Here is a 27328-nt window from a genome sequence, read left to right on the forward strand (position 1 = left end):
TGGATATTCGACAAACCAATCCTATAGCGACGATATGGCATTGTAACTTATTCGGACATTTATTTCGTATATTTTCCTCAAAACGTTGTGTTAGTTGTATTCTCACCAATATTTTTTGATAAAGAAAATGGTTTTGGTTAGTTTTTTTAAAATTCATTAAGCCGCCCTGCTTAATCTAAGCTATATTCAAAAATTATTTTTCTATCTATAAAATATTTTTTGAATATAACTTGGATTAAGCAGTGTTTTATTGAATTTTACAAATTAACAAGCAGTATCTACACATTGTAGTATCAGTTCAATGAAATCAAATGTTTTTGACTGACATAGTCTAGTGTGCACTATTTATGTTGAATCTTAACAACCTAACTTCACTCTTCACCACTACTATCATATTGAAGCTTTAATGACAGCTGATGGCATTCATAGTCCTTTGTTTTGTTACTATATCACTACAAATAGATCTACAAATGCTAAACACAGTCCATCAAGATTTAAAATGACATAATATTTATTTATAAAAGAACCATAATATACCAAACAGACTAGTACTAAAGATGGATCTCGTATCGTTGACAAAATTCACCATCAGCAAAAACCGTAGAATCCATTTTTTCTTTACAATTCTGAATCTAATGGTATATTTTAATCGAACCTGTCATTTATGCTGATGGTGACTCGAAATGAAATTCAAGGGACAGACAATGGCGGAGTTCTGGAAGCATGGAGAAGGGGCATAGAGGGCCAGGATATAAGGATAGGAAGAGGGTAAGAGACGAGTGAATGAGATTAGTAATCACTTATGAGTACTCGGATTTTTTCTACTTAAAAAAAAGTAGGTGTAAACAAAAAGAGAAAAAAGGCCATTCATTGTAACTACACACCGAAATAGATCAAAAAGTCTCATAAGATATTCTAAATTAGTATTAGAATATAAAAGAAACAAAAATGTTATCATACTCAAAACTGCGGTTCTTAATTATTTTTAAGCATAGTCCAGATCAATGGCGTGCGGTGTCTTTTGAGATCGGGCATGCACTTCTTAACCATATATTAAAATCATAAGGTGTACCTACTTTGAAACGTTACATTTTTGGCACTTATTCATACATCATTTCTACTGAATACTTGATAACAAATTATTAAAAACAAATCAATTGAGTGTTGCTGTCATTGGTTCCTAATTAAACTATACGTTGACATTGCCATCTTTAAGTATTGGGAAGCCGTTCAATTCTGTGCAATTCCTATGCTATACCACATTTGATCCTATAGGGAGCAATACCGAGCAGCTAGTATGTCATTAAATTTATTTATTGGTTATACTACGAGGGTGGGTCAATAAGTCCTTAGAAAAGCCGACAGGTGGCGCGACTAGTACTGCAAGCGGTTTGTTTTCATGCAGCGGCACTACCGATTCAGTATGCTGCGAAATTTCAATCAGATTGGTCGGGTTGTTGTGTGTTTCTCGTACATTTAAAAAAAAAATTTGCTTGTGGAAAATGGAAAAATGGAAAATGGAGAAAATTGAGTTTAGAGTTGTTATTAAACATTTTAATATAAAAGGGTTAACAGCAAAGGAAATAAAAAATGAGTTGGATTTAGTTCACGGCATATCTGCTCCTTCACTTGCAACTATTTATAACTGGTTAAATGAATTTAAACGTGGTCGTACATCAACAAAGGATGAACCACGCTCAGGACGTCCTGTAGAGGTGACTACACCAGAAATGATCAGTAAAATCCACGATATGGTGTTAAGTGACCGAAGATTAAAGTTGAGTGAGATAATTGAGGTTACAGGGATCTCAAAAGGTAGCGTCATTTCTATTTTACATGACAAATTGGGCATGAAAAATATTTCTGCAAGATGGGTGCCGCGTTTGCTCACAGTCGACAATAAACGCAGTAGGGTGGTGGCCTCTAAAGCCCTGTTGTCGCTCATGCAACGCAATCCGGATGAATTTTTTCGTCGCTTTGTGACTGTAGATGAAACATGGATACACCACTATACTCCCGAGACGAAAAAACAGTCAAAGCAGTGGATTGCGAAGGCAAACCATGTCCAAAGAAGGCGAAAACCGTAAAATCAGCTGGTAAGGTTATGGCTACTGTATTTTGGGATGCACGTGAAATTATTTTCGTTGACTATTTGGAAAAAGGAAAAACAATAACAGGGAATTATTATGCATCTTTATTGGACCAGCTAAAAAACAAAATTGAAGAAAAACGGCCTCATTTAAACAGGAAAAAAATCCTCTTTCATCAGGACAATGCCCGTGTTCACACATGTTTACGATCAATGGCTAAAATTGAAGAATTGAAGTTCGAATTGGTCGACCACCCACCGTATTCGCCAGATTTAGCCCCCAGTGACTTTTTCCTTTTCCCAAACTTAAAAAAATGGCTAAGTGGACAACGTTTTTTTTCAAATGAAGAAGTCATCGATCGGACAAATGCTTATTTTGAGGACCTTCCGAAAACTTATTTTTCTGACGGTTTAAAAAAAATTGAGAAACGTCTAACCAAGTGTATTGAGCTCCAAGGAAATTATGTTGAGAAATAAAAAAAAAATACAAAAATAAAACCTGTTTTAATGCTTTTTTCTAAGGAATTATTGACCCACCCTCGTATCATATGAATATATTGAAATAATTAAGGTGTGCTCCGTAGCATAATATCCGTGTATGGCGTGAATATGTTGACAAGTCTAAAAATGTCAATTTTCATGGCAACTATTTGTAAGGTTAGTTTTCTATGGTTAATCAGGAATGTTTTTAAATTCCAGTTTATTGAAAATTTACAAGCATTTTACTAAAATTTAAAAACATCCAAAAACATATAATCTGATTTATCACAGAAAGCCAAACGTACAAATAGCTGCCCTGAGAATTGATTTTTTTAGACTTATCAACATATTCACGCCATAAACGGAGATATAGACCGCACGCCACTGGTCCAGATCTACATGTATCTGCCGGTAAATAAATAAACATTGCCATGTTTGTTTTTGTATTTCGCTGCGAATGGAAAACATGTGTAAATATACTGACATACAAGCCATTTATGTTTACAATGTTTACTGTTTCAACAGAAGTGGCAGGCGATGTGATTGATTTGATTAAAACGCACATATTTGTACGATGCACAGTCCAAACCACATTTCGTTTGATAGTATCATTTGCAGGTATGGACGTGCATTTTGTTTCAAACACCTGCAATTGCGTAGTGGCAAAAGTTCACAAACCATTGTATAATTAGTTTTGCGGGTAATGTGTATTGGTCTGGACTAGGATATTGAAACACCAAACACAATCATGAAATAGCTGCCAAACAACCAAACCACTTTGATAAATAGATCATTATTTCAACCCATGTACTACCTACATATCGCTATGTTGCTTTATCATTTAGAAATGACAGTATTGCAATGAATAGAGTAAAATTATTAAATTCGATACCACTGGTCATTTTACTACACTAAAATAAAACTAAAATATGGTCAATAAAACTGAAAAATAACCATTATTTGTTCTTTTTAGCCCAGGCTTCAGATAAATAAACATTGAAGATAATTGGCGATAAATCAAAGATTTTGCACTATTCTAGGAGTTTTATGAAATTTTTTTACTCCAATACTATTACCTACTATTACCAGTGTAAAGTTTGCTACAAATTAATCTGCAATGTGAAATAACTCACAGGTAATTTAATCATTAGACATAGAAACCTTTTTTCAGGATCACTTTTATATTTTTTCATTCTGTCTATAGGTATAGAGGATTTCTTCAACATTTTTGTACCGTTATCGTTACCATATAACCAAATAGCTAAAGAACAAATGGTTATACTAGAACAAGTAAAAAACAGAAAGTATCCAAAGTCAGTGATTTTTTGTATTGATGACTGTAAAATAATATCAGTAGAAGAGCAACCAAACCATTGCCAACTCTTTCATAACAATGATTATGAAAGAGAAGACATTCGTAATCACCTGTGCTGTTATAAAAGTATATAAAGTCAGTGATTTTTTGTATTGGTGACTGTACGATAATGTTGGTAAAAGAGTAACCAAAATGTTGCTTTCTCTTTCAACACAGTGGTTGTGAAAGAGAAGAAAATCATAATTACCTGTGCTATTATATTTGTATAATTATTATTGCTTGTTCTATATTGGTACATGCTCAGCAATACAATAGGTCTTATAAAGGTCCATTACAAACATCTCAGTTAACTTTATTTAGTTTAGATAAATATATTCAAACCAAACTCACACAATAACAATTATAGTAGACATACCAATATCAGGAAGATAAAACTACCATCGGTCGTAGAGTGTTATAGTTATATTATTCAAACATACAGTTTCATTTTTCTGGTATGTCGTAAACTTGTCAAATAACGCCTAGTTAACTCGTACAATTGTGCATATTATTTTTGATGTCATCATCGTATTTGTTTAGATTTTGTATGGTCGGAATTTACTGCGATAATTGTGAGGTTTCTTTGATTTTCGGAGATGTCATTGTCAAATTTAAATAAAAACACAAATAAATATTATTTTGTCTAAGATAAATAACATTTTAGTTGTTAATAAATTGTCATATTAAAATGACCTCTTCATAAGTCAAAGTAAACATTAATAATTTCAAGAAAATGTCAAGAAATCTAACAAGTCAAAGATACTGAGATGTGAAAATGGACTTTAACGCGTGGCGGTATTCCTAGTAAAATAATTCAAATCCGTCATATCGATTGATAGATGTGTAACTTATTTATATAAAATGGCATTTTTAAAGTATCAGTAAATATCGGTTTGGCGGGCTGAGATAGGAGTAAAGTGGACGTCCGGGAGTTCTTCGCGGCTGCTAATCCTCTCGATGATCTTAGCTACTATCGAAGAAGGCGGAACGTGCGGGTGGCCTGCAATACCGATCAGAAAGAGATATTAGAAGACTAAATGTGCCACATTGTAAAAAAATTTCAATCACAAAATACTTCACATGTAAAACAATCACTCGAAATATTCTACAACATTATTTTAATCAATTTTATAAACAAAAAACTCCAGAATAACCATTAAGAGATTGTTGAAACAATTACTTATTTATAGTTACTAGTCAAGTATGTGTAAATATAAATAAAAAAAATATAATTGATACATCGATAAATAACCATGCAATTAAAATACATTAAAATATGAGGTGCTGAGAATTACAACTGACATATAATTAACAAATGAGATTGGAGCTTTGGAATCTAAATAGAAGGAGTCGTAAGCGCGAATTATATTATGGTGCATGTCTCTGACTATCACGTGATGTCACAGTAAGCTGCCGCTACGGGAAAAAAGTGTGTAATGTCGTTTTCTTGGTGTTAAAAATGTTATCAGACTGATGTTCCTATTCCGTAGCACATTTTGAACCTTTAAATTAACGTTGTCAGTTGGCAAAATCTGCCGAAATCACCAAAACAACAATGAGGTCACCTCACGTTGAACCGCACTGCATCGACACCTGCATGACATATTGAACGTTTTTATCATTTTATAGATGTCTGCACTTTTTCGAATCATGTCAAAATCACATTTTTTGTTTTTAGTGGTTGCCACTATGTGTTTTCTACAAGAATATTGTCTATTATCTATGGCCTGCAGGCTAGGTTCTGTTCAAAATATTATCTATGGATATAATATCGCAAATAATTTTAACGTACGCACACTTAGAAAATGTTAAAATTAATTGAAATTAGCATGAATAACTAATAATAATTCAAAATACTAATACATTAGCGTTGGCACTCTCTATAATTGAATTTAGAGAGGTGGTGATTGATCAAAATATTCTGCAAAATGACAAAACCATAGACTAAATTTATCACCATGACAGCGACGTGACATGCATCTCAATTTGAACTCAACTTAAACGAATTTTGAAGGCAATTCCATTTTCGAATCACACTATTATACATGTAGTTGTATTGTTGGTAAAAGTCAATTATTTTCTTCATCTACTGGCAGTACCGAAAGTAAAATGGCAGCTCATGTTTTAGTTTGAAGTCTTACTTTGTTTGCACATCCTAAGTACGCATTTTTCAGTGTTTTACGTGATCGATTATTCATCTTAAAAATAATGGTTAAATATTGCTTTTGGCTGTCTACATAAAATTGACAATGGAGTATCTTTTCACAGGCATTTACAGCTAGATTTTATGTTCTTTTTTTGCTTCAATTTCAAACATTTACGCTCCATTTCAATTGTTAAAAACAGTTGTGTAGAATTTACAATCGCATAATAACTTTAACGTTGATTTACTCAACTTGGTTCAATCCTCAGGACCTCAATTGTTAATTTGTTAAATAATAATCATGCAATTCAAACAATTATAGCTGCCTATAGGTAGGTACATGGATATCCTTTTCGTGCAGGAAATTTAAAGGGATGAAAACTATGACAAGTACCCAGACATTTGACGTGGAGAGATACGCAAGCTTTTTCAAAAAAACTATTGTGAAATAAAAGAAAATTAAAAATCATTTAGACATTACATACAAAACAAAAATTGTCTATTGACCACAGTGTTGCCATCTTTTTCTATGATGATTATAGTACAAAGGCGTAAAAATTATAGTATTTCTGTAAAAAATATAGTACAGGAACATTTTTCGGCTTATATCCGTTAAAATTATAGTATTTTACATTTTTTGGAGAATCAAAATTATAGTATTGTACTATAATTACAGTACGGTTGGCAACACTGATTGACCACAAATAATACTTGACTATTTATACGGATTGAAGTGTCCACTTTATAATTTTAAATAATTGGAGTTTTCAGTTATTTGAACGGGTGATACCGCTATAACACTATCATTATTTTGAGAAAATCAATAAAAACTTTGGTACTGTTCGGTTATACCGGAGCCAGCGGAAAACGCATTTTGAAAATAGCCGATAAACTGGATTATTTGTTAGTTTGGGTTAGGTTCGGTTAGGTTCGGTTAGGTTGGGTTAGGTTAGGTTAGGTTAGGTTTGGTTAGGTTAACCTAACAAATAATCCAGTTTATCGGCTATTTTCAAAATGTGTTTTCCGCTGTATTCCGTATAACCGAACAGTACCAAAATCTACCACCCTCTCAATAAGGGATGGTAATAAAAGTTGGAAAATCATTAAGTACTGGTGCAATCTTGAATTTAAAACTTAATAAGGGTGATTGTGAAACCTATTGCTCTGTATGCGTATGAAACCTGAGCCCTGATGAAGAAATAATTACTAGATAAAAAGAACTTTTTATATACGTTTTTAAATTTTCTGTTGAATTATTATGCTCAAACTTGTACTTGATATAAAGTAAATAAAAAACAAACAAATATAGAATACTGAAATGTCATTTTGATTTCCATAGTAACGCACGTATATATTAATAATTTAGTTGCTATGACCACCCCCTTAGCAACCTATAATAGTCTTTTACTTTTTACGGATTTTTCCTAGTACTTGCCTATGCCCCAATACTGGGGCCTGACAGGGTGAAGTAAGTAAGTAATTCTTAGACTGGTTAAAGAATAACAAAGGTGAGCTCATATACTAATTTAAGCACAAGATTATTAATATGTGGAGAAAATGAATACATTGTTAGATGTAATGAATGTAGAGATCTTCATAAAGTTTATAAAGGAACCCTAGAGGAGATAGATTTGATGAAATCGGGAAGAACACAGAGAGGCTGAATGAAGCTCCGAACAGAGATATGTGTACTGTAGTGCCAGCATATTGTACGTAAGAATTTTTTTTATGGAGATTACTATTTATTCAGTACATATTTACGCATTATTTTTTTCATCTATTCAAATACGATTTTGTCTTAAAATTCTTACGATTTGAAGTTATATTAAGGCTTCGTAAATGTTGACATTAATATTCAAACCGTGGAAATCTTGTTAATTAATTAAACAGGTTGATTTACATACTAGCACAAAAAAGTGTTAGAGCAAAATCGAAAACACATAACAAATATTAATATAAAATATAAATAAAACCCAAACAAGTCGAATTTGTAAAACAGCTGTATGTGCTCTGGGAAAAAAAAACAGTAATACAACATCAACTTACCTACTTGTAGAGATTTGATACTTGAAAATAAAGAAAGAATATTTTGGATAGACTTTTCACAACATATTTATTTCTACAATTAAATTATTACGTACATCTTTAAACCATTTATTTAGATTAATTTAAAATATTGACTATGGTTTGAGAAAACGTTCCATTACAATTTTATTATCTTGCCATTTTGAACATAGAATTTGCAATGGGTCCTAAAAATCAATTTACAAATATAACTCAATATTTCAATATTTACACCGAATCGAACTTGACGAATTTGTTTTAGAATCATCGGCAATTTTGGCTTTACACCACTAAAAGACTATAAAAATAAACAACTATTCATATCTTGAGGGTGTACGGATGAAATATAAAAATTTGCGAGTTTTCAAGATGCTTATCTTCATAACAAACATCTTTTGAATAAAACGATTTCAAGTTATTTCGAAACATAGATGTGTTCATGTGAATTATTATTAATTATTTTATTATATTATAATATATTTATATGTGTTGACCAAGTCCAATCTTAATAAGATCATATGGGCCTCCACAGAGTAGACGTTTGTATTAACAAATATGTTTTTAAAAGCCACTTGCCCAACCTGTTAGTTCCATACTCTAACTCAAACACAAATTGAAAAACAATATGTGTTTTGCCACACAGCTTAAGCCGCTCGGCCATCGATATGCTTGTTTATTTATCCTATTTTCAGGGGTTATTAATTTTATAACCTAACGCAAACAAAACATGAAAAGTTTGCATCGAAACATCAATGAAATAAATGTGGCAGTCATCTTGTATTTCATACCAACCATATCGTAAAAATATTGAACTATCAATAAGCCATTTTGTTTTTGATTCAACTTCAAAATTAGATCGCTAAAATATAAATTATTGCATATTATGCTGTTGACTATTTACAATTAAAATATTACTTCGAAATACGTCTGTCCACGTGTCTGGAAACTTGTATGTATGCAGTTCGCCGTATCACACTTCACCGTGGAATGTTGTGTATGGAAATATATGGCCATATATTTAAGACCATCCAACCTCTTTGGATCATATAGTACTTACTGACATAAAATTCATCTCTAAATAAAACACGGTTTTTGTTGGTTTACACTTAACAGGAAGCCAGCGGCAAACAAATTTTGAAAATAGCTGACATACTGGATTATTTGTCAGGTTAGGTTAGGTTGTCAATCTTGAATTCATGAATTTTACCAAAATCAGCTATGAAAATTGAATTAATGTTCATATTGAATCTAATAAAATTGACCGTATAGTATACAGTCATTTCTTTCTGATAAGAAAGCTCACAGTGAACTATGCCACGGTGAAACGTTTTATGTAAAATTTACATGTAACCGTATATCTTGTGTCAGATTCATCAGTCACACAACGCCCGGCTAAGTGCCATGACAAAACTACTAAATTATGACATAAAAACTCTATTCTTACCCTTGAAAAATTAATCATCTTAACAAGTATTTATCTGTTATATTTCTACTTTTACGAAATGATAATATAGTACCGAATATATTTACAGCCGTACGTTGATTATACGTGACATACAGAAAGAGAAATTATGAAATCTTCCATGTTATTAGTTATCTTGTTAATAATATAATTGGATTGATTACTAGGTCGAGTAACATCAATGATTTTGTAACGTTACTCTATTTTATAGTCTTGATAATAGTATAAAATCCAAAATGTCTTATCAACTCAAAAACATGTATGTAGATAGAATCTAACTAATTATAATTCTTAATCGGTTGTCAACCTGAATTCAACAAAATAAATGCTAACTCAATCAATACATAAGTTTTGAACAAACCAGTGTTATATACTACAGATTCATGGAGGGTATATTAAATAATATATAAAATAGTATTTTGTTCCACCTGTTTTCAAATGAAAACATTTTGCTATAATTGCTTGCATTATAAATAGTGTTTAAGCTGTAATACATAATATAGAGTACAAAGCACTTTGGTGAGACATTCAAATAGCTGTGTGTAACATTACAATATAACCATCCCTAAACAATAATAAAAAAGACATACAGTAGAACCTCGATATAATAGCGCCTGTACATGTGTATGAATTTACTGGTAGCAATACGCGAGTGGAGAACTACAAGGTTTTAAGTGTTTGTCCTTGGAGAAACAAAAGTAACAATGAGGCAGCTTAGAATACTACTTCATTATTGGGTTTGTTTTTTCAAGGACAAACACTTAGAACCTTGTAGTATTAGGCTCGCGAATAGTGTGTATTTTAAACTATCGTGACAATAACTGTTTTCACTTAAAAGTGCTGACTGTCTCTCCAATCTCATTCTTCAAAAGTAAACGAGGCACAATGTTGTCATTTTATGGTACTATTTGACAGCTCGATGAAATGAGTCTCTCCGCGGTGTAGTTTGTATTTTTGCCGGCAGGTTCGTCATTATCGTTCCACTGCGAAGGCGCAGAACGAAAAAATCCCAGCTGTCGCATGAAAATTCAGAAGCTTCCGAACTTTTTTGATTCAAGCATGCAATAGTACAACTTGCATGAGAATACGTGTTTACACGTGAATTTTCTTGTTATGGCCGTGATAATACGTACTGTCAGCAGTAAATCCATTCACGTGTAAACGGGGTATAATGGACTAATGCGGGTGACGGGGTGTCCGTCAAAGCCGAAAGTCTGATATATAAAAACACAAAAAAATCCTGTTTATTCATCTTTGGATGATATATCCAAACACACCCGTTGTGGAGTGACGTTAATGTTCGATGTCGACACGCTTGCTTAGAAAAAAGAATCAAGGTTTGTTTACACTTTTGAAGTCTGCTGTTTATAATCAACTCTCTAAAACTACGAAAATGCGTGTAATATAGTTGAATGTCATTATTTGACGAATAATCAATAAATGTTGTTAGATTGTCGTAATGCGATTTTATTACTGATGACTTAGTTTTTGGGCGAGTTAGTTCTTCTTCCTCGCTATTTTCGCTTCCATCCTCATTTTCCAAGATCATAACTTCATCCGCTATATCACTTTCAGTCATGATTTGATACCCAGGGTCACTACCATTTTCATTTATTCTCACCATTGTAAACTTACAAACAAACAAATTAAGCTGTGCAGTTGTGTGAATTAGCGGCCAGTATTGCAAATGTCAGTGCTACGTTCAGTCTATGAGCAGGACGATATTATGACTTAAATTAGAGTGCGAGAGGTATGACGTGATTATCACGCGCAGAAAGTTGTCTACAAGCGGTGACAGTTGGGTTTAAACATGTATAACATTAACAGGATGTTTTTAACAATTTTCACATTTGACTGGATATTTTGTCCGTTATATCGAGGTTCTGCTGTACTGACATCATCCATTTTCTTTTTTTCATACGTACCATTATAAAACAGAAAAAGATATAATTAGTATGTCTTATTTATTGGATTTTAGTAGTCAATGATTATGCTAGATTTTCATAAAAATAATAGACAAAAATGTTCATAAAGCATTCGCCAGGACAGAAAATAATAGATAGGTATAGATATTGGCATAGACAACAGTGATAATATAGACATTTTGAGGTTAGTAAAATACAATTCCTTACTGGACCGTAACCAAAGGCACAACTGGCCCCGAATGAGCTCGGGGTCTCCGCTCTGGTGATCTCATGAAGCGGCACACTGGTGTGCAATGTTCTGGTTAGTAGCATATATGAAATATTAGTTATACCCATACCCATAATAATTGCATCCAATACAGTATTTTACATATTCTAAAATTCAATATATACCGACAATAAAATATCGTCTAAATATATATATATAAATAAATTTCAGAGTAATGAGTGTTTGTAAATTTCATATTTTACTAAACACATATTTTTACCAGAGCTGCAAACAGAACCGGAACTGAACCTTGAACCCTTACTTATTAAAAAACAGAAACTAAATTAAAACCCTTTAAAATGGTTGCGGTTCTGAAGTTTTTATTGTTATGAATTATAAATTGAGTAGGTAAAAGAACATTGCCATGTTCAATCTCAAGCGGAGCATATGGGTGTTCACAGACAGGAGGTTGTATTAACAGATTTTTTATGATGAATGTTGTTTAGCCATTCACCCAATCCATTGTGTACATTGGAACAAAAATCCATAATATGCATTTTTACACGAGCAGTGTGTTAGAGCCGACGGCTTTGTATTTATACAAAGACGGCCTGGCTTCTCTATGTACTGGACTAACATGATCTACATGAAAAGATAACAATTAAATTAACTATTTAAGTATGTAAAGAAGGACACATTCTTCTGGCATTGTGGCCATAGTGAAATCACTTTGGAACGGTGCTAGTATCAGTGTATTTGAAAGCAACGATACCAACACCTAAATGAGTTGTCTGCATACTGCCACAAGAAGCTGACACCATTCTACCTACCTATCTACTTAAATCTTTTTAAAGAACCGGAACCAAACCGTAGAACCGGGATTCCAATTTTGATTTGATGAAACCAAACCACAAATGATTGAACCTTTAAAAAAATTGGGGTTCTTACAGCTCTGGCTTTTAGATAACTTCCATAAATAATATTTTTCAACAGATAAATATCAAAACACCTTTACCAACATACGATTTAATATGACATATTATTTAAAGTTGCTTAGTTAAATAAAACCATTGTTTTTTTAAATTTAAGTTGAGTAAGTCAGTTAACCACCAAGGCAAACTTAATATGTAATCAATATTAAAGTATACAATATTTTGTAATCATTTTCTGACAATATGCTATAATAAAAGGTATTGAGTAATAACATAACTATCTTCAAATATCTTGAATAATATATTGAAAGACAAATAATTTTTCTTCCAACATTGAATTTAAATTTGTTAACTTCCAGAAAATTGATCACTTCCACGATCTGACTTTTATCATACACCATGATCACATCTATTAAAGACAAATGTATTCAAGAAAAAAATTTGATCAACCAGTAAACTTTCAACTTAAAATAGCTGAATAACAAGAAATGTGGTTATAACAAATGAAAGTAATTTCATTGAAGAGTAACAATACATACCAGTTAGCCCTCGATATCCAAATACACCGCATTCATGCATTTTCATGGATCTCTGTTCTTCCTTTATAAATTGTTCAGTATTGATTCCTTTAACCTAGATAAAATTAACATAATGAGTTCTTTTACATAAAATGTAAACAAGTTTAACATTAAAAAATTTAAAACGAAAACACTGTTTAATTAACATGTTTGGCAACATCTATTTATATAAGCTTGTCATGCTGTTTTTATCAAATTCTAACTTTGCTATGTATTTCATTTGACGTGGAAAGGAAAAAGGGCATAATCCACACAAATAAAATTTTACAGGAGACACAAAAAGGTTTTTGTTATGGTTTTCGGTCAAAATTAAAATACAAAATAGCATAACATAACCTACCTTGATGTGCATGATAATTAATAATTTTATTTTTATATCCTTAATCTGATATTAATTATTGAGTTAAAAAAAACCAACAATAATGATGGTTAAGTCGTCTTTGTCACCTCTTTTTTTTATTTTTTTATTTTTTAAATGCAAGCTAAATTTACATAGTAAATCGGCATTTGCAGCTTACATTCTTTGGACACAACATGTATTTAGACATGTACAACGTTATTATGCAATAAAACCTATTTTGAAAAAACTGAGGGTTACGCCCTTTTTCCTTTGTAAATTCAATATTCAATGAAAACACCGCAAATAGAAAACTGACATTTGAGCATAAATTTCCAGCATACATACATAGAACTATTTCAAAGAAGTTATGATTTTTAGACGGACATTAAAATGGCGTTTCAATATATTCTGGATTGCAAAACCCAACTATCCCTTATGAAACACAGATGAAAATATGATAAAAAGCCCTAACTGTTGTCAATTTCATCAATTATAACTAGGTAGGTACTTGTTAGTATATCTGAATGTATTTTCAGAATTGCTTACAGGCCCAAGTGTCATGTAAAGATTGAAGGCATCTGGAGGTTTCGTATGAAAATAGTTTTTTTTCTCTTCATATGTCCGATCATATGGGCCTCGACAGAGTGGCGGTTTCTATTACTTAACAGATTTTTGTTTTTACGAGATATGGACAATAGGCACTTGCTCAACCTATTAGGTCCATACTCTGGACTCCAAACACACATTGAAAAACAATATGTACCGGGGTCCTGATTATATCGACTGTGGAAAGGAAAAGGGGCGTAAGCCTCAGTTTTTGCAAAGTGGGTTTTATTTGTTATTAGCAAAGTATTCAACTCAATACATGGTATGCCCAAAGGATTTAAGCTGCAAATGACGAATTAATATCAAAATTTAGCTTTTAGTTTTTGGAAATGAAGGGCGTGTAAATTTTACCTCCAGGAAAAGGGGCTTAAACCACATCAATGACATTATAAGTCGTTCAAGCAATCTTTTGTGGTAAGGAAAAGGGCGGTAAGCAACTTAATCCGTAAATGTATGAGGATAATGGCAGTTTTACTAAACGCTGACAGCCAGCTGGGTCTGGTATGAACCTTAATGAAGATTAAGCCACCTAATAGTCTCGCCCGCTCGTTTGTCAGTCAACACGTTTTTTGACACTCTCTCCATTAAAATTCATTTAAAGTATACTAATCAAGTGAAAATGGCAATAGAAAGAAGTTAAAATATTTTAAAAATGTGTGGTGTTAACATGGATGGAATAAACAACACAAACAAAAATGGTAAGTCCTTAAAATTACGCTTTGAAATTTTTATGCCACACAAGTGAAGCGTCATCGTTAATTCTCTGTATATTGTTATAAAACATTATTTTACAACTTATATTGTGTCTTAATCATTGGTTAATGATCTATTGTTCATATTAGATGATAAAATTAATAAAATATTTGCTATATTTACTACAAACACCGCCGTGCGGTTTATAGGTTATGTGACGTGTCAAACACAATTCTAAACTGAACTTGGTCCTAATTAAGCTTATATTTACGATTAAAATCATTGTAATGGACAAAAATTATAATTATGCACCGTATTATTTATAGTAATAACATAAATCTCGAGTAAAATGCGTTTTGTTTTAATTTGCTGTCAGGAGCCACTGATCAAAGTGACAAGTGATTGTCAAGAACCAAATACATCCGTAAATATTGGTTATTTGTTATAATTATTGTAAATAACTAAGATTAGCTTGAATTAGTATACTTACAATAAAATATTTGCTATATTTACTATTATTATTATTATTATTATTATGTTATGATTATGTGTCATTTATGATTTAATAAAATACTTTTTTTCTGAAAATAATAAATTATGATTGTTCTAATTTTAACCTTAACGCTTTCGCTGCTGAAGAGATAATGAGATTTTAATTGCCCCCTTTAAAATGCACGTTAATTACATCGATCGGCCGCCTGGTCATTACGCACCGTGTGCGTCTTCCGCGTCCAAAGTATTAATATAATAAAACCATGGGAAATGAAAACATATTAAATAAACACCTAGTGAAACACTATAAAGAAATACATTCCCAAGAATTTAATTTAAAAAAAGTGAGAAAAAAGGCTATTTGCTGCGTAAGTCCACTGTATTTTATAAATACGACATTTGAAATTGGTAAGGAAAAAGGATGTTACCATCATTTTTATCGGATTTTCTGTAATAACTTACGTAATTAATGTCAGATTGAGAAAGTAATACACCAAATTATTAATCATTATGCACTTTAAGACTATGTATATTTTTTATTTTGATTTTGACAGAAAATCATTGAAAAAAAGTTTTTTGCTCCTCCTGTAAAATTTGTTTTGTGTGGATTACGCCCTTTTCCTTTTTACAGTCGATATGAGTATTCGCAGTTACAAATTTGCAGGGAAATGCAAAAAAACTATAAAAACACGAGCGTAATAGCTCACAGTCATCAACTGTCACTTTCAATCCCACACTCCTACAATATTTCTGTTTTGCTTACGTGTCCCAATTAAACCCATTTACCAAGTAATTTTGTTCCCCGTTTTAAGCGGATTAAGAGGTATTTTTTCGGTCCCAATTACCCTCAGAAAACGAGGACCCCCTGTATATTCGCAAGGATTCGAACCTGAGACTCATGACATTATAAGCCGACGCGTTAGCCACTCAGCCATCGTGGGCAAATTGTATAGCTCATTATAATTCCCTGTGTTTTTTCATATTAGAAATTAACAATTCACCATCACATAAAATATATTAATACTATAAGAGTATTATTGCAAATGTCATGTTAAAACTGAGAATAATGTCATATTCATTTTTAATTAAATAACATTACATTATAGGTAGTAAAATATATAAAATATATAAAATACATAATTTTGAAAAACACTTTCTGAGAGAATATATTATAACCAATAGAAAAAATCGTTTTTTGAAAAAAGTAAGCCACCCCGGCGGGGAATCGAACCCTGCATCTCCCGGGTTTACGCCCCATCCGTGCATTACCACTATGCTACGCAGTGACATACTAATTGCGACAAATTTTAACTATTGGTCAATTTTAATACCTACTCATCAGCGCTCTTCCAAATCAAGCTACTTTGGCAATCGATTTTTGTTTCTTAAATCAAAGTAGATACCTAATACTTCGATTACTAACCGACGTCGTAGATTTCTCCAATATTTTTTTTCCAATAGTTAAAATTTGTCGCAATTAGTATTGCACTGCGTAGCATAGTGGTAATGTACAGATGGGGCGTAAACCCGGGAGATGCAGGGTTCGATTCCCCGCCGGAGTGGCTTACTTTTTTCAAAAAAAGATTTTTTCTATTGGTTATAATATATTCTCTCAGAAAGTGTTTTTCAATAATTAGAATGATACATTCTTAAATCTTGTGAATTATTCGTTGAATAAAAGAAATAGTTAATAATTATACATTAGATGAACTTTTTATTGTAGTTTATAATTGACTCGTAACTTTGGATAAATAGTATCATTTTGCGTTCTGTATCCTATGTTATTATGTTAATTCTAAGATGCGAAAAAACAGGGAATCATCACATACATTTTTATACAATAGTCAACAGATGATTCGGACTTTACTCCAAAAGACACCGATTGTATACAGATTGACAAAGTGGCTGAAATAGGGATACTATTTTTAAATAATTTTATGGTACATGTTGAGAACATACCTTAGATGGCTTGAGAAATCTATCAGGTATGCGGGCTAACTGTTGTCGAGCAGGACTCGGCCCGAAGCCGACTCCTCGCAGAACAGCCTCCGCATCCACCTTCCTCGACTCCAACAGGCTCTCAACACTCGAACATCGACTTGTTGCTCCATCCGACTGGTATATACAGACTTAATTAGTTCAGCTTAAATTTTACACAACACTTATAATTATAATGTGGTAATTAAAGTTCATTGAAATATTTTTTTCTGATTGTAACATTCGTTATTGTCGAACATGAACTGTGAACTAAAAATTCCGTACAGTGTAACTAATTGCACTTCCGTTTTCAAATGAGGGACGCCCCCAAATTTATCATTTCATTTTACGCTCCCGTAGTGTATGGGTTTATTAATTTACGTAATTTTAAGCTTTTTATAATAAAAATATGACTAAAAGGATCAGGAGTGATGCTAGAATTATTATTAGTAAACTTTTAGTTTATTGTGAAGAAGAAAAAGAGTCGTATCTAAAAGGAGCGCCAATACATTATTTAAACACGCCTCTAGCCCGCGTTGCCACCATGACAGGTACGTCACTGAGAAGTCTTTCATATGCAACTACATCGACTTCCTGTTGTCGCCGATTTCTTGTTGTCGGACAGTACAGTCAGTGGAGAGAAGATAATTTGATAGATTAATGAAAAGCAGTGGGCACTAATAGCATAATGGGGTATTACGCAATGAATGAAATAATAAATTTCAAGGATGAGTACAAAATTACATTATGAATACGAAATGATGAGTTTGTTTTTATCACACAAAAACTGCTCATATTACATGTAAATTATATTTATAACTAATGCCTAAACGCTGTTTTCATTGGTAGAGCATACTTACTATTCAAACTCTATCAGGTTTGGTAAAGTACCCATTTACAAGCAATTAATTTAGATGAGTTGAGTCAAATAACATCATTTACATTGCTCGTCTTACCCGTTTTTTAAACACATGACAATGAATCAAAACAAAAAATAATTGAATACATCGCGTCGTCATGAACAGAACCACTAGATCATAGAAATCAGAGTTGGGGGAAGGCGAAGAGCAAAATTACTATCCTTCAATGCAATCTTACGACTCTCTATTCTACCAGTTACGTTTCCACCGGTAGAGTTAGACGGATAATTAGTACTTGCCAAGTACAATACTGCTGAGTATACCAATGAAAACAAGGCTTCATCTAGAACAATGATTCCCAACGTGGGGCGTAATTTGAATGTTTTGGGGGGCAAAAAGGTCATCTGAAAATCATTTGAAGACGAAGCATAGCACAAGGATCGCACTAATTTTTTTCCGAGTTGTACATGTAACGTAATATACATATTTACTTACGAAAGTTAAATTAAAAATAGTATTGCGTATGTGCATTTTTTATTTGAAGCAATTCATTTTTTTTTTTCAGAATTAGTTAGGTAGGTACGAGGGTGGGTCAATAAGTCCTTAGAAAAGCCGACAGGTGGCGTGACTAGTACTGTAAGCGGTTTCTTTTCATGCAGCGGCACTACCGATTCAGTATGCTGCGAAGTTTCAATCAGATTGGTCAGGTTGTTGTGTGTTTCTCGTACATTTAAAAAAAAAATTTGCTTGTGGAAAATGGAAAAATGGAAAATGGAGAAAATTGAGTTTAAGGCTGTTATTAAACATTTAAATATAAAAGGGTTAACAGCAAAGGAAATAAAAAATGAGTTGGATTTAGTTCACGGCATATCTGCTCCTTCACTTGCAACTATTTATAACCAGTTAAATGAATTTAAACGTGGTCGTACATCAACAAAGGATGAACCACGCTCAGGACGTCCTGTAGAGGTGACTACACCAGAAATGATCAATAAAATCCACGATATGGTGTTAAGTGACCGAAGATTAAAGTTGAGTGAGATAATTGAGGTTACAGGGATCTCAAAAGGTAGCGTCATTTCTATTTTACATGACAAATTGGGCATGAAAAATATTTCTGCAAGATGGGTGCCGCGTTTGCTCACAGTCGACAATAAACGCAATAGGGTGGTGGCCTCTAAAGCCCTGTTGTCGCTCATGCAACGCAATCCGGATAAATTTTTTCGTCGCTTTGTGACTGTAGATGAAACATGGATACACCACTATACTCCCGAGACGAAAGAACAGTCAAAGCAGTGGATTGCGAAGGCAAACCATGTCCAAAGAAGGCGAAAACCGTAAAATCAGCTGGTAAGGTTATGACTACTGTATTTTGGGATGCACGTGAAATTATTTTCGTTGACTATTTGGAAAAAGGAAAAAAAATAACAGGGGATTATTATGCATCTTTATTGGACCAGCTAAAAAACAAAATTGAAGAAAAACGGCCTCATTTAAACAGGAAAAAAATCCTCTTTCATCAGGACAATGCCCGTGTTCACACATGTTTACGATCAATGGCTAAAATTGAAGAATTGAAGTTCGAATTGGTCGACCACCCACCGTATTCGCCAGATTTAGCCCCCAGTGACTTTTTCCTTTTCCCAAACTTAAAAAAATGGCTAAGTGGACAACGTTTTTTTTCAAATGAAGAAGTCATCGATCGGACAAATACTTATTTTGAGGACTTTCCGAAAACTTATTTTTCTGACGGTTTAAAAAATATTGAGAAACGTCTAACCAAGTGTATTGAGCTCCAAGGAGATTATGTTGAGAAATAAAAAAAAAATACAAAAATAAAAACTGTTTTAATGCTTTTTTCTAAGGAATTATTGACCCACCCTCGTACCTAACTATATAACTATAAAATTTTGATAATAGAGATTTTTGAAGCGTGGAAGTGGGGCTTGGCAGAAATAAGGTTGGGAAATACTGATCTAGATCAAGATACAAAATTTGGTTCAAAATGGTTTGTAATTTTTGCCATTAAACAAAATATACATGTGTAGAAATACTGATTTGAAAACCAACACCATTCAAATTTGAATGCTTTAATCATAACAACATTCCAGAAGATTATGCGTCGCTGCTTTCAATGATATGATAAAAAAAAATTGTCAGTCCATTTGCACATGGTTTCCATCCGAGGCGGAATATGAATAAACATGGGCATTTGTATAAAATACAACTTAAATGTTTTATTTGTTTACTGGAAGATGTGTCAGTCTGGACAAGGCTTAAGAAATGGTATTTTTTATGTCGTTTGTATTACTACATACTACAAAAGTAATCCTTTCATTTTGGAGTCTACCTAACATGATTTTCCACATGTTAAAACAGTATGTTATTTTGAGCTACCAATCAAAAGTTTCCTTATAAACAGAATAATTTTTTTCTCCATGTCAATCTGTGCAATATTTTTAATGATAAAAAAAGTTCAACAGTATAATATTATACCCCAAAATCAATACCGTACAACAGTTTGAGGAACACTGTCATAAGGTATATAACACAATATTATTTCGATAAGATAGAATAAAATTATATATTTGTGTTTACCTTTTTTACAATAAAACCTTAAATTTCTTATGCATTATTTTTTACCATTTGAAACAATAGATTTTTTCAGTTATGTAACAATTTATTTAAACAGAGGACAATCAATATTTTATCAACAACATTATTAATGTTATTTCAGCAGGTCATTTTTTAAAATACCATGAATCAATGATTACAGTTTGTAGATAAGGAACAGATGATGATAATGCACAAAGTAATGTATATTAATTAATTTAGAATTTTTATCAGAAGTTGATAACAAGTTCTTTTTGTTGTAGGTAACACAGAAAGATATTTATTATTAGACTAGCCGTGGTTTCCAAACTTCATATCTAATCTTGGCGCCTCCTTTTATGTCATAAAATAATACAAACACGTTTATCAAGTGTAGTGTTGAGGAGTTGAGGAGAGTGCTACTCGTAGCTCTTTTTCTACTACTAAAAGCATTCAATATTTGGATTTCATTGCGGCTAATGCAGAAAATCTCATTTCGCAAGAATATGATGTTACCAATGGCAACATTGCTTTGCTTGACAAAGCATTATATTCTTCACTTAGAATCAACCAAAATTTAAATAGGGTTTCACTCTGAAATTTTAGTTTCAATGAAGTATCGCATGATAATTCCATAAATTTTTCCTTTTCAATAGTAGTCAATCCAAATACATCGTGTTCATCGACAAATGGATTCTGTAATGTACCGTTTTATAAACTAAGCACTTGCACACCGCAAACCAGTTGTTACATTTCTGTTCAACTTTTTGCACCTCCTTTTGCACTAGTCCGTGTCCCCCAGTTTGGAAATCGCTGGACTAGAAGGTAGACAAACTATTTTTGCCACACTCAGCGGTGATTTTCTTTGTGTGATTTAAAAAGGGACCTCGAAACAATTACAGGATGTGATTTTAGGAAAGAGATAGATTGATATTTTTACTAGATACATTGACAGTTGAAATTTATGGTTTTTATTTTATTTTTTTATAGTAGAGGTCTGAAAATCAGCCAATGCCTCGGACTTCCAAGTCGCTAAACCCTCCACTGGCCACACCATGTAAAAATTAAGAAACTAGTATGTTGGAAAAGTGTTAAAATACGAAGGCAGGACCGCACTATTATCAAGTCATTTCTCATCATGACACGTGAGTTTAGGGTCAACTCGCACCATGGTCAAAAAGTATGCAAAAAGTATCAAAACCAAAGTGGTCACCTCACTTCTATCACGTCGTACCACCAACCTCACTCATTTTCTCACTCACGAATTTACACATTTTTGTATCATGTGATCTCTGTATCAACAAATGACAGTTGACCCAATGTTTTTGTAGGTGTTTTATTATTGAGGTTCTAGGATACAATTCCACATGACACAATTATAATTGTTTTTGCCTTGCAAATTGCATAAAGAAAAGAGACGTAAACGCATGATTAAAAATATATCTTATTCTCAGGATTATCAAACTTGGCATGCCGACCGTACCCCGAGGCATGGCAAGTGGTTTACAGTGTGCCACGGAATATTCCAATATTTTCGCTGAACAATAAAAACAAGTTGATTTCGTTTTAAGGAGGCCGATCATGTAAAATCAGAAAAAGTTTGGTAACCCCTGTAATTATTCGACATCATCCATTCAATGTCGAGTAAAGACTCAAACTTAAGACAGATATGATACAAAGAAATAGTAAAAGAAGTAGAGAAGTTTATTCGATGTTAATGAATCATTCAGAAAACGGGAGCTGGCAAACTGAAATTAACTAGTTACAGTTCATTAACCACTTTTGATTGACAACAAGGTTGCAGGTTTAGAGCTGCATTGGACAAAATAAGTGTTAATTCGTATATTATTTTTACACAGTCGAGTACTAAATGTTAAGGAGGAAATGAATTCAACGAAATGTTTTTTTAACTAACCTGTAAAGAAGAATCTCGAAATAAAGCATTTTTATGTCTTGGACTGTTTCCTTCGGAGTTGGTTGATCTTTCTCTCAGCAACGGTGCTTTCGTTCTTCTTAGCAAAGTCTTATTGGTAAACAAATCTAATTTAACATCGGCGACCGCCTCTTTGGTCCGGCCGTTATTGTCAATATCACATAAGTCAGCGCCGTCGTTTGCCTTGGGCGAAAAACTGGGATCTCTGAACAGAGCTGAACACACCGGTGTACTGGTACTCTTTAATTCTAATTTTTTAATGGGGGAAACGAGACCGTTTATGCTGTCTCCGGCCAGGCTTATATCATCGTGAGAGGACGCCCTCGGAATGCTCTTCTGTTCTTTCCTGGGAATGGAGTCCACCCACTGCTGGACGGGACTCTTTCGACGCATCTCCGTCAGCACTCCGCCCACCCAATGGCGAAATCGGATGCCCCACAGAGTGGAGGTATGTTTTGATGGATTCTCTAAAACCGCAAATATAAAATGAAAATTCTAAAATACTACTATCTACTAAAATTTACATTATATTTATGGTATTTGTTGAACAATTTATGATAAATGCAAAACTTATATTTCTCACTTAATTTAACCCTGTAAACTTAAAAAAGCAGTTATGGAAAATTTCATAAAACCAATCATTATTTCAACAGTTTGGATTTACCTTACCACCCAGAAGTGTTTATACCGATCAGGATCGAAATTGGTACTAATTCTACACTTATCATAAACCAATTTAACACTGGATATACAGTTCGCTCTTGATTTACCAGGGATGTGTCAACCAGTCGACGGATTAACTATGTTATTATATTTTTATCATAATCACTGGTGTTGGGAAAAATACTTTTTTGCATTTGAAAACTATTTGTGGTAACACTCAATATCGAGAAATGCTGAGTGGTCCACTGTTATTATTTCAAATGACTGATTTCTTTTCAGTCCAATTACAATCTGTACCGTTCAATTCATCATCCATGGCAAATCAATAGTCTACTACACTTAAATATACATATATTTCTATATGTTGGTGATTATGTTACCAATTAAAAAAATTCCATACATTGACTTGAAATTTTAACACTCATAGACATTAGAATTAATTTATCTATTGATCCATTCTTGCATAAAGCATTACTTATTGAATTGAAGTTATCAGATAATAAATATTCTTTTATAATAATTAGTCCACTTTTCCCCCGATTACTGCAGACTAGAATAAGGTTAGTGTTAATTAATGGATTAGGAATACAGAAATATTTATTTTAAAGTAATTAATGCAACATGTGAACAAGTTAAAATAACAAACTTTCAACTGTTACGTATAAATTTAACAATGTAAGTATTGATTATTATTTGAAAAATATTACACTTACTTGAACAAATTATATTTTATTGAACGGGTAATCAAATCACTAAAATGTTTTTGCTTAAATTATACCAGTGCTGTCATTCAAATTTAAAAAGGTGAATCACCATTTTCCTTCCTCGGACCTATTCAGTGTATCTTACAAGACATATTACAAGGATCAGCTGTTAGTCGTTCACGCGTTTTATCAAGCCATTACTATACATCAGTGGCGAGAGATGAAGGTAGGCTGTTAAAGAGTCAACATAAACAGTGCATAATAAACTTTGTCAGTCATACTTAATTGTTTTCATTGAACTAATACAATTTGCAGATGGTGCTGGTTAAATTTTAAAATTTAATTAAACCTTGCCTAAACCAAACCATAATAGTTTAGGTATGCTATGGACGATCAGACAAAAATAATGCACACTTTTTCAGTTATACTTATTTGTTTTTGTTGAATTAAGAATACATAATATTACAGATGGTGTTGGTTGGTTTTTAAATAAAAATTCATTAAACCCTGCCTAAACCAAACTATAATCGATAAAAAATATTCTTCTATCTATAAAATATCTAAAGATATGTACGGTTTAATGACATGTTTTTAGATATTTTATAGATAAACAAATATTTTTGGACTATTATCTACTAAGGCTTGGATTAGGCAGGGTTTAATTGAATTTTTAAAAACTAACAGACAAATAAGTTTGACTGACAAAATTTTGTGTGCACTATTTATGTCGGAGTTTAACAGCCTACCTGCATCCTTCGCCACTGCTATTGATTGAGAAAATAACTTATGGATTTATTTAATTTCCGGAAACCAGACCGATGAGCCGTTAAGAAGAAGCGAATAATCTAGTCTAGTCTATAAACCAGGGTAAACAACAGGTTTAATAACAGAAGGATAATTTAGCAACTAAAATTTAAGCAAATTGCGCCAAAAACGGAAACAGGAAAGAGATCCTTATCTCTAAAAATATATTTTTTTAATTACTACCAACGATAATTATTTTTAGTCCAGTGATGTCCAAATGGGTCTACGAGGATTCTAATTTTTTCGAAGATAACATTTTGACAAAGGGATTGAAGAAAGGCTAAAAATATTCCACTAAAACTTGAAACTATGCTGGACAAAACAGTTCAGTTTATCATTTTATTAAAACTCACTGTTTAAAGTCACGATATTTTAAAATGTTAGGACCTGGATAATCACCATAGGGGCCTGCTTTTGCATTCAAAAGTCCTGTGGCAACACGAGGAAAAGTCCTCGTGATAATTTTTGAACTACGGCAAGAATTATTGGCATATTTTTGGATCATATATTTCGATTGATAAACATTTCACGATGTAAAATTGGATATTTTGCCGATATATTCACAAAATTAAATAAAGCATCTATCATCCCAAGGAAAAAAAGGACAATATTTTTAATGTAACTGAATCTCAGCTGTGGAGAAAAATAAGACTCTTTCTACAGTTCCTGACTTTTTTGGAGAATTCAAAATTAAACTTCAAATAGAAATTTACACTGCAAAAAAAATTGTTGCAGAAAGCGCCCGGCTAGATGCTCATGCTTTACCACAAGCTTACCTGCGTAAACCGGTTTCTATCGGGAAGCCCGTGTGTATGGACGGGAAAACTGTAGCTCGCGCAAACCAAAAAACGCTGTAAGTGTTCCATATTTTTTGCAGAAACTATACCGCGCAGGCAAGTTACTGCCGTCTAGCCGGCACTTTATGGCACATTTTTTTAGGTCTACACTTAGATAATAAAGGAGTTACCTTATGTTTCACAAAATGTGAAAGAGTTCCGTGAGTAAAATTAATCAGGAAACACAGGTTTACACAAACTTTGATAACACGTATGTATTTATTTTATAATTTGTAATTTTTCAATATCAATTTTTAAATAATTAAGTAATTTATTGTTTTGATTTTTTTTCCAATACCCGCCTATTTAATTATTATATAAAAGGCCCATTAATTCTACTTAGCAAAAATAGTACATATTATTATTATATAATTTACTTTTTAATTTTATAATATTTCTAATATCATCAACTACTTAGATTGAATTTCTATAATAAAATAAGTTTTTTTAAACTATTTCTATTAGGTATATCACTTATTAGCAACTCTAGAACATTTTAGTATAGCTGAATTGATAACTATAGAAAAATAAATATTCCCCATGGCTACAGCATTGGATGTATTGTTTCAGTGTTTACATCACTTGCTTTGGTTACCTACTTACATATTTACTGTTTTTTGCGCTTTTCAGCAATCATTCTTTTAAATTTAAATAAAGATGGTTTAATTCACCATTTTATTTTTGGCTCAGGAGCACCGGGAAATAAATTTCAAGATTATAATTGTGAATTTTACTAAAAATGCAAAATGACTTACTTACAGCTAATTTTATAATTGGTCATATCTGGATAGAGTTTTTCTTGTAAATTATTTATTACTTTTAATAATGTGGTAAATTAATTAGTTCATATGGTTTTGATTAAAAAAGTAAATTAAATTAATTCAACTATAAAATATAATTATGTACAAATTTTATAATCGAGTCTCTATTATAATTAAATTGAAAAATTTTTCTTATAATAAAACCGTAAAGACCTAAGCCAAATCTAGCACTAAATTATATTAAATGGCTATGCTTTTGCTGAAACAAATTTAACTATTTAGCCATTAATAGCAAAAAATTTAAATTACTTGCGCAAACATACTTACGATGTCTTATAATATAAATTTCAGTAAATAGTACTTTTTATTGAGAGAAGAACATGATCTGAACCAAGTGTTGTGTTCACAAATTTGTTTAATGAGGAAGAACCCTGAGAAATTTCCGAATGACAGCATTGGTGTTCACAATACTTGATTACAACAAATCTACGCTTAACTAACGTATACTATAAAATATTTTCATTCCGTATTAGTAATTTGCAAACCTGATTTGGAATCCATCCTCAGATTGCAAAAGCAGCATGCAATAAACGAACATGTAAGGACCAATGTCAAATAAGCACAACACAAATAAGTATAAATCAAAACAAGAGCTTACCGTATTACAATATGTTTTCTTATCTTACTAGTATGAGAAAGTTTGAGGAAAACATAGTTTTATCACATGTCAGTCATCAAGGTAATTTTAATAATTCAGTTATGTAAATATGCCTAATTGATTATGTATAATTAACTGCCCAACAGGTATGGCACGACTTTACTTTGACAGTAC

The 27328-nt window shown here is 32.3% G+C and overlaps 1 protein-coding gene across 1 annotated transcript; it reads right to left on the reverse strand.

The window, feature by feature from the left end:
* Nucleotides 1-117: 117 nt before the first annotated feature.
* On the reverse strand, nucleotides 118-27328 carry olf186-M (Ki-ras-induced actin-interacting protein-IP3R-interacting domain olf186-M). The gene is made up of 6 exons (XM_085959392.1): nucleotides 27155-27328; nucleotides 22711-23195; nucleotides 17326-17481; nucleotides 13197-13290; nucleotides 2627-4923; nucleotides 118-1325 (listed from the first exon to the last, which is right to left on the reverse strand). Exons 2-5 carry the CDS (start codon nucleotides 23119-23121, stop codon nucleotides 4802-4804), a joined length of 783 nt encoding a protein of 260 aa, XP_085815518.1. The 5' UTR covers nucleotides 23122-23195; nucleotides 27155-27328; the 3' UTR covers nucleotides 118-1325; nucleotides 2627-4801.

This window comes from Rhyacophila brunnea, unplaced genomic scaffold, assembly GCF_057557595.1.
Source record: "Rhyacophila brunnea isolate RB1 unplaced genomic scaffold, BYU_Rbru_1.0 scaffold_9, whole genome shotgun sequence".
NCBI classification, from domain to species: Eukaryota; Metazoa; Arthropoda; class Insecta; order Trichoptera; family Rhyacophilidae; genus Rhyacophila; species Rhyacophila brunnea.